The 12344-nt window shown below is 38.6% G+C and overlaps 2 protein-coding genes across 2 annotated transcripts in view; one reads left to right on the forward strand and one right to left on the reverse strand.

Moving 5' to 3' along the window:
- The window catches only part of gxylt2 (glucoside xylosyltransferase 2), a 42410-nt gene extending 38056 nt beyond the window's left edge, over positions 1-4354 (reverse strand). The window contains exon 1 of the mRNA XM_022662734.2: positions 3941-4354. Within this exon, the coding sequence (XP_022518455.2) occupies positions 3941-4212 (272 nt within the window). The 5' untranslated portion in view covers positions 4213-4354. The remainder of the gene's footprint in view (positions 1-3940) is intronic.
- A 1294-nt stretch (positions 4355-5648) lies between these two features.
- Positions 5649-12344, forward strand: part of shq1 (SHQ1, H/ACA ribonucleoprotein assembly factor) — a 117718-nt gene continuing 111022 nt past the window's right edge. The window contains exons 1-3 of the mRNA XM_022662737.2: positions 5649-5729; positions 10927-11103; positions 12243-12307. Coding sequence (XP_022518458.2) covers positions 10961-11103; positions 12243-12307 — 208 coding nt within the window. The 5' untranslated portion in view covers positions 5649-5729; positions 10927-10960. The remainder of the gene's footprint in view (positions 5730-10926; positions 11104-12242; positions 12308-12344) is intronic.

Below are 12344 nucleotides of genomic sequence, written 5' to 3' on the forward strand. Positions count from 1 at the left end.
TACAGAATAAGACTGATTTTGATCCCAAGACATGTCTTTTGGGACATTTTAAGGGCTACAGCTGAAAATTAAGAAAAATCAAGCATGCATGCATAGATTTGGCTTGAGCTGCATGCTTGCATGGCCATAGCATACCCCTGGAACTGAAGCATATAATGCACAATAAAGGAAGGTCAAATAGAAGACAAACTTCTAAACGCTGATAAACACTCAGTCAGGATTAAGTTAGATGAGCTTTCATCTAAGCTACCTTCTGAAAATGCAGAGGTCAAGGTTTCAGCACTAATGCATCCGAAGCATGATCAACTGATTTTGATCTCAAGACGTGTCTTTTGGGACATTTTTGGGGCTTACGGTTGTGTATTAACTTGAGTTAAGAAGAAAATACAGTTTAAAACCAAGCATGCATGCACAGTTTTGGCTTGAGTTGCATGCTTGCATGGCCATAGCAGAGCCCTGGAACTGAACCATCTAATGCACAATACAGAGAAGTCATCTGCTTTATTTGTGCATCTTTATTTGTGCATCAATGCAGTAGATTAGTGTAAAAAATGCATTAGAAGCATGCTCAACTGGCTGCAAAAAGCCCATGTCACTTTTTCAGGCTATTAAAATCACATTAAACTGGCTTGTGTCCTTGAGGGTGTAGAACAAGACCAATGGTTTTGGTCCGCAAAGGTGTCTCACTATCATGTCCTTGAAGATACATAAGACTGATTTTGATCCCAAGACATGTCTTTTGGGACATGTTTAAGGGCTACAGATGTGTACTAACTTGAGTTACGAAGAAAATACAGTTTATAATTAAGCATGAATGCATGGTTGTGGCTTGAGTTGCATGCTTGCATGGCCATAGCAGACCCCTGGAACTGAACCATCTAATGCGCATTAAAGGAAGGACAAAAATAAGAGGAACTTCTGATAAACTGATAAACATATTTTTAATTTACTGGGAGTTGCTTTATTTGTGCATCAATACAGTAGATTAGGGTGGAAATGCATCAGAAGCATGCCCAAGTGGCTGCAAAGCACCCATGCTACCTTTTCAGGCTATTAAAACCATATTAAACAGACTTATGTTTTTAAGGGTGCAGAATAAGAGCAGTGTTTTTGGTCCAAAAAAGGTTTAGGTCTTGAGGGGTTTAAGCAAGTCTTTATTTTGAGCATTTTAAAAGTTGCACCAACCCAAAGGAAAATATAGCTACAAATTAAGCATGCATGCAGAAAAATGCAATTAATGCAATCACAAACTCAAGTCTGACTTTGATCATTTCAGACACCTGAATTAAACCATCTAATGAGTAATAAAAACAAAGGTTCTACCTGGCTGTTGGTGCAGCATAACCAGAACTAATTTGTTAAGTGTTGCATCTATTTTTGTGCATTAAATGCATCAAAATAATGCTCTACGGGCAACAAAGCAGTAGGCGTTTGGTCTTTGAAACAAGGGTTTGAGCCAGTCTCTAGTTTGAGGATGTATTAGGAGGGAGGATTGTGCACCAATCCAAAGAAGAATGTAGCTAAAAAAAAAAACAAGCATGCATGCAGCAAAAATGCGGTTAATGCAATTACAACATCAAGCATGCCTGCATTAATATTATCTGCAGAATAAGACCAATGGTTTTGGTCTAAATGAGGATTTAGTCAGTCTATATTTTGAGCATGTTATGGATATAAGAGCTGAGCATCAACCCAATGGAGAACATAGCTGAAAACAAAGCATGCATGCAGTAAAATGCAGTAAGTGCAGTTAATGCAACCACAACCTCAAGCTGTACGCATTGGCTTTATGGTCAGAGTACGTCTGGCTTTGGTTGTCATAGCAGACTCCTGGAAATGAACCATCTATTGTGCAATACATTGAGAACGAGTGCTGCATATAGTTTTGTGCATCAAATGCATCAGAAGATTGATTTTCTTTAGGGTGCAGAATAAGACCAATGTTTTTGGTCCAAAGAAGGTTTTGGTCATGTCTATAGTTTGAGCATGTTATGTATGCAAGAGCTGTGCAGCATCCCAAAGAAAAGTAGAGCTAAAAACTAAGCATACCTGCAGCAAAAATGCAGTCAGTGCATTTCATGCAACCACAATCTCATTCCGTATGATTAAGATGTACGGTCAAAGTAAGCCTAGCTTTAGTGGTCATAGCAGACTCCTGGAACTGAACCATCTAATGTGCACTACATAGAGGTGGGTTTTGCATCTATTTTTGTGCATAAAATGCATCAGAAGACAGTGCAGTTAATGCAACCACAACCTCAAGTTAAAATGTGTTGGCTTTACGGTCAGAGTAAATCTGGCTTTAGGGGTCATAGTAGAGTCCTGGAACTGAATCATCTAATGTGCAATACATAGAGAATGGGTGTTGCATTTATTTGTGTGCATTAAATGCATTAGAAGGTTGATTTCCTTTAGGATACAGAATAAGACCAATGTTTTTGGTCCAAATGGGGTTTTGATCAGTCTTTAGTTTGGGCATGTTTTAGGTAAGGGCTGTGCACCAACCCAAATGAGAATGAATATATCTGATGCATGCAGCAAAAATGTTGTTAGTGCATTTAATGCAACCATAACCTCAATCGGTATAATTTAGATGTACGGTCAGAGTAAGTCTAGCTTTTGAAGCCATAGCAGACTCCTGGAATTAAACCATGTGCAATACCAATGTGTAATACATAGAGAATGACCAGAATTAATTAGCTGGGTGTTGCATCTATTTGTGTGCATTAAATGCATCAGAAGGTTGATTTCCTTTAGGATGCAGAATAAGACCAATTCTTTGGGTCCAAAGCAGGTTTTGGTCTTGTCTATAGTTTGAGCATTTTATAGATAAGGGCTGAGCACCAACCCAAAGGAGAATATAGCTGAAAACTAATCATGAGTTTATAGTTTGAGCATGGGTGAGGTCTTTTACCAACTGGAAGGAGAATACAGATGAAAATTAAGCATGCATGCAGCAAAATGCCGTTAGCACATTTAATGCAACCACGACCTCATTCTGTATGATTTAGCTGTATGGGTCAAAGTAAGTCTAGCTTTGGTGGGCATAGCAGATTCCTGGAACTGAACCATCTATTGCGCAATACATAGAGAATGAGTAGAATTAATTTGCTGAGTGTTGCGTCAATTTTTTGTGCATCAAATGCATCAGAAGACCATGCAGAATAAGACCACTAGCTCTTGTCCAAATGTGGTTTTGGTCTTGAGAAGGTTATAAGAGTCAGACTATAGTTTGAGCATATTATGGATATTGGATGGATGTAAGGTCAGAGTAAATCTGGCTTTGGTGGTCATAGCATAGCATAGACTCTGAACCATCTATTGTGCAATACATATATTTGTTGAGCATTAAATGCATCAGAAGACTAATATCCTTTAGAATGCAGAATAAGACCAATGTTTTTGGTCCAAAGGAGGCTTTGGTCCTGTCTATAGTTTGAGAATGTATGTAAGAGCTGTGCACCAACCCTAAGAAAACTAAGCATTAATGCAGCAAAATACAGTTAATGGATTTAATGCAACAAAAAACAAAATCTCAAGCTGTACAAGTTGGCTGTACTGTCATTGTAAGTCTAGCTTTGGTGGTCATTGCAGACTCCTTGAACTGAATCATCTAATGTGCAATACATAGAAAATGGATGTTGCATTTATTTGTGTGCATTAAATGCATCAGAAGATTGTTTTCCTTTAGAATGCAGAATTAGACCAGTGCTTTTGGTCCAAAGGGGGTTTTGATCAGTCTATAGTTTGAGCATGTTATGGATAAGGACTGTGCATCAACCCGAATGAGAATAAATAGAGCTAAAAACTAAGCATGCATGCAGCAAAATGCAGATTCGATGCATTTAATGCAACAAAAACCCCAAGCTGAAGAGTTTGCAGGGTCAGTGTAATCCTGGAACTGACCCATCTCGTGAGTAATGTAGGGGGAATGCTGTACCTCAGTTTCGGGTTCTGGTTGCTGGATCTGCTGGCTGTTATCTCGGGTTCTTTTGGGTTCTGGCGGAGCTTCTTCTGCTGGGGCGGGTCTCCGCGGAGCTGCTTGGCCGGGGAGATCTTCTCTCTCTGGGCAGAAGAAGCTGGAAACTCGTCCCTGTCCTCCGGAACTTCTCGGAGCGGGGGCTCGTCCGCTCCGTTCCCCCCGAGAAAGTAGAGAAGTAGGAAAAGTCCGAGGCTGGCCGCGAGCACCGCCACCCTGCAGCGGATCCTCATGCTGGGGAACCGGGCCGGACCGGGCCAGGCGCGCTCCGCCGCATGGAGGAGTCCGGGGAGAGAGCGCGGCGGAGCGGGGAGCGAGGGGAGCGGGGAGCGGGGAACGCGGCGGCGGAGCGGAGGCGCTGCTGCTGCTGCTGCTGTAGTGCAGGAGGAGGAGGAGGAGGAGCATCCACACTAAACCAGCCTCCGGAGGAGGAGCCTCAACTCCTTACCGTAATACCTGAAAAACAAGTGCCTACACAATAAATTCTAATTTTTTTTTTAACTTAATTTGTTAAAGTCCTGATGAGTGCCAATTTCATCATTATAACGTTTTTCATGTTTTTTGCGAGGACTGCACTTGAGGATACTTTCAAAGTTTTTGAAATTCTTCTTTTCGGATTGCCTGACCTTCATTTCTTCCTAAAGTATTTGTTTCCTTCATTATAATTTTACTACTATTATTGTTATTGTTATTATTATTATTATTATTATTATTATTATTATTATTATTATTATTATTATTATTATTATTATTTATTATATTTTTTTCTCATCTTTTTATTTTTTGTATTGTCTCATCTTTTGTATTTATTATTATGTTGTCTATTGTTTGTTGTTCCATGGTGCACCATGGTTCAGAAGAAACGTAATTTCATTACACTGTACTTAGATGTAATGACAATAAAAGCCTCTTGACTTGACTTGATTATTTCATTTATTATAAGATTAGTTAATTATTATGGATTTTACTATTTCTTATCACTTTTATAATTGTATTATATCATTTACTTTTAGTATATATTTAATTTATTTATTCTTTATTTTAAATTTGATAAATTCTTTACTTTGTGTGTGTTAATTTTTTATGGTCATTTTATGTAGATTTCCCTATTTTTCATATATATTTTATTAATCTATATTTAATTTATTTATTGAAAGCATGTATTTATTATTATTATTATTATTATTATTATTATTATTATTATTATTATTATTATTATTATTATTATTATTATTATAGTTTTTCCTATTTTTAATTTTCTTATAACCTTAGTTTATTAATATTCATTTTACAATTTCTTGTAATTTCTATTATTTTATTTTATCATTCAATTGTACTATTTTTTTTTTTTATTATTTATTCTTTATTTTAAACCTGATAAATTATTTGCTTTTTATATGTTATTTGTTTATGGTCATTCATATTTTATTGTATTATATTATATTATATATAATATTATTCATCTATATTAAATGTATTTATTTAAAGTGTGTATTTCTTTTATTTTTTATGTATTTTTCCAATTTCTAAAGTTTTCAATTATTTTAATACTGTAAATGCATTGTTTGATGTAAATGAGTAAATAAGTATAGTTATATTAATATCAGTAAGTTAAAGGTCCTGTAATGATGTGAGGATATATTGTGAGTCGTGTTTATTAGCGGTATTACGGTACAGTATGGAGGCTGTGTGGAGCAGAGCTGGAGCATGTGCTGAGTGTTTCTACAGAGAGAGATAAACAGAAACATAGGTAAGATACTCATATTTACTGTATTTACGGGCTTTTATTCAGATTTATATTAAATACAGATATATAAACCCGCGGCTACTGCTGTTTGATACTAACAGGTTTTAATACAGAGCAGCAGAACTCACTGTTTACTCAGCAGCTGCTAAATAACAGAACAGTACAGTTAAAATATTATTAATATCTGCTGTTTCTGGAGATTAATGAACAAACCGCTGAGTTTATAATATAATAAAGACTTTATTTACTGCGTTACTGCCTTATAAAACATTGCAGAACCGATTTAGGGGTTGAGCGATGCAGAATTAGGGGTGAGCGATACTGACCAAAAACACTATCGCGATTATTTTTGCAATTTTGACGATACTAATAATAAACCATATAATAGACAAATTTTACATGATATTTTGTTAGTTCATTTTCCTACAAGTATAAGTAAAATTCCTTTCAATTCCTTTCAGACTCTGCATTAATTACAATAAACATCATGTAGTTTATTTTTTCAATTGTTTTGTTGCACTGAACACTAATTGAAATGAATTGTTATCCATCAGAATAGATCATAAACCAGACAATAACACAGTAGCTGAGCCTTTGTGATTCAGAACACTTTTTATCATGTTCAGGAATGTATATATATTTTTCATATAAATGTCTGTGATTCATCAGGATTAAACTATATCTTTTTAAATGCTGTTATTCATCTATAAGTGTGGGAGGGAGACAGTAATAATACTATTTTGTTTTGGGCCTGCCAGATAAAGCATTTTTTTTTTACTTTATTATAATATTTCAAAGTAGTTTTGATCTACTTTTGAACTACTTTTTGAAAGTAGTTTCTGAGTTTAATAGAGAGCTTTAATAGAGGAAATAAACACTGGTCTAGCTCCATATTCCACACTCAAGGGTGGGTGGGTTCAGTACAGGGCTCAGCAGCTAGAAAAGACGTAAAGACATACTGTGGTATAATTAGTGCATCAATGCAAGAGGCGTAATTAGATAAAGCAAAACAGAATTCTATATAATAATACCGAGATTGAATTGTGTGACTTAACATAGCTGGACTTTAAGCAGTGCTCTTTAAGGACAGTACTGACAACTACCAAACTCATACCATCAATAAATAAACTGTAAACTGAACCACACACACGCTTACCAAACCCATACCAACAACTTTCAAACGCCTAGCAATGACTACCAAACCGTACCAAAAACTACCAAAACATACAAACAATTACTAAACTCATACCAAAAACTACCAAAGCCTACCTACATCTACAAAATCATATTAACAATAATTAAAAAGTACTAACAACTACCAATCTCATAACAGCAACTACCAAATTTGTACCAACAACTACCAAATTTGTACCAACAACTACCAAACTCACACCAACAACTACCAAAATCATACCAACAACTACTAAACTCATACCAACAACAAACAAACCCTACCAACAACTACCGAACTCGTACCAACAACTACCGAACTCATACCAACAACTACCAAACTCGTACCAAAAACTGCCAAACTCGTACCAACAACTACCGAACTCATACCAACAACTACCGAACTCATACCAACAACTACCAAACTCGTACCAACAACTGCCAAACTTGTACCAACAACTACCGAACTCGTACCAACAACTGCCAAACTCGTACCAACAACTACCGAACTCGTACCAACAACTACAAACTCATACCAACCACTACCAAACTCGTACCAAAAACTGCCAAACTCGTACCAACCACTACCAAACTCGTACCAACCACTACCAAACTCGTACCAACCACTACCAAACTCGTACCAACCACTACCAAACTCGTACCAACCACTACCAAACTCATACCAAAAACTGCCAAACTCATACCAAAAACTGCCAAACTCGTACCAAAAACTGCCAAACTTGTACCAAAAACTGCCAAACTTGTACCAACCACTACCAAACTCGTACCAACAACTACCAAACTTGTACCAACAACTACCAAACTCATACCAAAAACTGCCAAACTCATACCAAAAACTGCCAAACTCGTACCAAAAACTGCCAAACTCGTACCAACAACTACCAAACTCGTACCAGCAACTACCAAACTCGTACCAACAACTGCCAAACTCGTACCAACAACTACCAAACTCGTACCAGCAACTACCAAACTCGTACCAACAACTACCGAACTCGTACCAACAACTGCCAAACTCGTACCAAAAACTGCCAAACTCGTACCAACAACAAACAAACCCTACCAACAACCACAAAATTAGATTAACAACAATTAAACAGTACCAGCAACTATAAAGCTATATCAACAACTACCAAACCCTACTAATAACTACAAAACATATTAAGAACAATTAAACAGTACCAACAACTACCAAACCCAAACAAAAACTACCAAACTCACACCCACAACTGGCCTGTTCTTTTGATGCTCAGTGAAGCTGCACAGTGTTTAGAGTATCGGCCACAAGGCCACAAAGTTATAAACTGTATTAAAGCTGTTTGGGAGTATCAGGTTTAAAGTGGGCCAGAGTTCAGCTACAGCTGCCTGGATCTGTTCCTAAACCAGTAAAAAAAACTCTGTTCTTCTGTATAAGACAGTATAAAATAGACTAATAGTAACTGTGAGTTACAGTCACATATCGGCGCTTTAAGACTTAGGGGTCGGCAATATAGCCTACATGCATATTTCAAGAATATACAATTTCAACCAAGAAAATGCTTTGTAGAAGTTATATTACATATAAATATAAGTTTCAAAAATTAAGTACAAACAAATAAACTGTAAACTTTTGTCTTTCTAAACAACAGTTTAAGTACTAATAGGCTATAATGTTTTAGTAATCTTTACGTGAGCAGTTATTTGTGCACCGAGCAGCTTGATTTAGGGAGTGTCAGTGTGTCTTTGCTATTGTAACAATGGGAAAAGTACACCTTGTGTAGCTTGAAACGCAAAGAAAAAGGCATGTACTAATTCTCTTAATGAATCATGGGTGTGGTTAATTTTAGGCGTAACGTGAAATAAACCAATTAGTGTCACTTGCTCATCATTCCCTTCAAGAGAAGATCAGGTGAGCTCTGACTTTGGTGGATTGCTATTGTAACGGTGCAGCTACCTGGACGTGTTCAACAAACTCTTCTCAGCAGAGGAAACTGAGCTGCTGGTTGACGCTGTGAAGGAGCTCCAGCAGCTCATTTACGGGAACAGCAATGTTATTTTATTTACTATTCTGTTTATTGTTGATGTAAAAGTTGGGTTTGTGCTGCTGTGTGTTCATGTGTGTGTAATAAGTGGGGGTGTACGCTCGGCTCGGCACAACGCCCGTGTTACCGAGATAGCGATGAACGTCTGACGTCTTGTTTGCATCTGTCTAGGTTGTATTCAGTCAGTGGAGCTCCTGTGAACACACCTTATTTCCAGAACACCACGCCCATCAGTGTAGATACAGTGAGTCCAAGAAGTATTTGATCCCTTGCTGATTTTCTTTGTTTGCCCACTAATAAAGACACTATCCTTCTGCACTTTTAATGGTAGATATATTCTAACTTGGAGAGACAGAATATCAAGACAAAAATCCAGAATATAATTTTAAAGAATATATTTTAATTAATTTGTATTTCAATGAGGAAAATAAGTATTTGATCCCTCTTGCCAAACACACTCAATACTTAGTGGCAAAGCCTTTGTTTGCAAGCACAGCGGTGAGACGTTTGTTGTAGTTAACCACAGGTTTAGCACACACACCAGGGGGAATTTTGGCCCACTCTTCTTTGCAGATCCTCTCTAAATCATGAAGGTTGGTGGGCTGTCGCTTGGCAACTCTGACCTTCAGCTCCCTCCATAGATTTTCGATCGGATTGAGGTCTGGCGACTGGCTGGGCCACTCCATGACCTTAATGTGATTTTTCTTGAGCCAATCCTTTGCTGTATGTTTAGGGTCGTTATCATGTTGGAAGACCCAACCACGGCCCATTTTCAGATCCCTGGCAGAGGGGAGGAGGTTGTCCCTCAGGATTGTGCGGTACATGGCTCCATCCATCTTCCCAGTGATGCAGTGAAGTAGCCCTGTACCCTTGGCAGAGAAACACCCCCAAAACATTATGCTTCCACCTCCATGCTTGACGGTGGGCACAGTGTTCTTGGGGTCATAGGCAGCATTTTTCTTCCTCCACACATGGCGGGTGGAGTTGAGGCCAAAAAGTTCAATTTTGGTCTCGTCTGACCACAAAACCTTCTCCCAATAACTTGGTTCATCTTTCAAATGATCATTGGCGCGCCTCCACATGTGCTCTCTTCAGCAGGGGTACCTTTCGGGCACTGCAGGATGTGAATCCATTGTTGCGCAAAGTGTTGCCAATTGTTTCCTTGCAAACTGTGGTCCCAGCTGCCTTCAGGTCATTTGCTAACTCCTGCCGAGTGGTTGCAGGACGATTTCTGACCGTCCTCAGCATCATTGCCACCCCACGAGGCGAAATCTTCTTTGGAGCACCGGGCCGAGGTCTGTTGATTGTCATGTTATACTCTTTAAACTTTCTGATAATTGCACCAATAGTTGTTACTTTCACATCCAACACCTTACTAATCTTTTTGTAGCCCATTCCAGCTTTGTGAAGGTCAACAATTCTGACTCTGAGGTCCTGTGACAGCTCTTTGGTTTTACCCATGTTGGAGACTTGAAATCTGTGTGATCTGTCTGATTCTGTGGACAGGTGTTTTTCACACAAGGGATTAGTGAGAACAGGTGGCTTCAGGTCAGGTAACAAGTTGATTGGGAGTGTCTAACTGGTCTGTAAAAGCCAGAACTGCTAATGAATACTAAGGGATCAAATACTTATTTCACTCCATGAAATACAAATCAGTTAATATATATTCTGGATTATTTTCTGGATTTTCTTTTTAATATTCTGTCTCTCCATGTAAGAATACATCTACCATTAAAAGTATAGAATGATCATGTCTTTATTAGTGGGCCAACGAAGAAAATCAGCAAGGGATCAAATACTTCTTGGACTCACTGTATATTCAGAAGATCTGCTGCTGTTTAAACCAGGCAGTGTTGGTAGAGTGTTAGATAGGATCCTTAGTGTTATTTGAGATATCATATATACCTAGAGACAGTAAAGCCTGTGTCTGTTTATGACTATTTTGATGTTGGTTTTAATGAGTAAATCGTTATTATATTTCGTTATTTCAGGATCCTGATTGTGGAGTAATTCTGGACGGGCAGGATGATCACCCCGGCGTTTGAGCTGAGTCAGGACCCGGATTATCTCACGCTGGTTATCCGAGTGCCGTACACCCGGACGTCTGAGTTTGATGTTTACATTGATGGGGAAGACTTCAAGTTCTACGCCAAGCCTTATTTTCTCAGGTGAGTGACCTTTTGCTGAAGAACATTAGAAGAATTAGATTAGATTCAACTTTATCGCCTTTGAGAAACTACTGTACAATACAGGCTAGGGGTGTAATGGTACGTGCATTTTTTGCAAACCGTCACGGTACAGTTCACATAAACGCGTGCAGGATACACGTTACACCAGCAGTTTATAGAAGACCGGTGGAACCAATGAACGTAACCCGGAAAGTGTAGCTGTAGCACTGCTGCTATTAGCATCTCGCTACTGACTCAGCCCAGAGCCTGCTCTGAAGTTTAGCTCTGACTGGAAGCTGGAGCTCACAATCAGAAAGAGAGCACAGAAACACAGATCATTCAAACTGTCCACAACTGTGAACGCAGGGTTAGGCGCTCGTACTGTCTCTCACTCTCTCTTTTTCTTTTTCACTCGCACCTTCTGTCTGTCTCTCTCTCTCTCTCTCTCTCTCTCTCTCTCTCTCTTTCACGCTCTTTTTCTCATGCCGTCTGTCTGTGTCTCTCTCTCTCACTTTTGCTTGCGCCATCTGTCTCTCTCCCTCACTCTCTCTCTCTCTCTCTCTCTCTCATTAACTCACACTGTCTGTCGGTCTGTCTCTCTCTGTCTCTCTCTCTCTCTGACTCTCATTCTTTTTCGCTCGTGCCATCTGTTTGTCTCTCTCTCTCTCTCTCTCTCTCCCGCTCTTTCTCTCGTGCCATCTGTCTGTCTCTCTCTTGCTTTTTCTCTTGTGCCATCTTTCTTCATGTCTCTCTCTTTCGCCTGTGCCGTCCGTCTGTCCCTCTCGCTTTCTCTCTTTTGCTCGTGCCGTCTGTCTGTCTTTCTCTCTCTCTCTGATTGGCTGTTTTTTAGCTGAAGGGCGGGACTTTTATCATTGAACGAGTGCCATGATTAGCATTACGAGACGTCTGATTCATACAGCAGTCAGTGGCCTGTATCCTCATTAATTAACAGGGTCTGGCTGTGTTTAAAAGCACTAAAAATCAATTGAGCGGTAATTGAGCACTTTTACATAAATAGGTATACATGCATATTAACAACAGTATATGAACTAATAGTTACAGTATAATATTTATAGTATATTAACTAATAGGTATATATGTATATTAACAATTGCTTTGCTGGTTTATTGGTGTTGTAGGTTGACTCTGCCTGGGAGGATAGTGCAGGATGGAAGGGAAAAGGCCTCGTTTGACATTGATAAAGGTAAGACCATCTAAATCAGATCATGCTGCATAAATAA

Source organism: Astyanax mexicanus, chromosome 5 (genome assembly GCF_023375975.1).
Source record: "Astyanax mexicanus isolate ESR-SI-001 chromosome 5, AstMex3_surface, whole genome shotgun sequence".
Classification (NCBI taxonomy): domain Eukaryota; kingdom Metazoa; phylum Chordata; class Actinopteri; order Characiformes; family Acestrorhamphidae; genus Astyanax; species Astyanax mexicanus.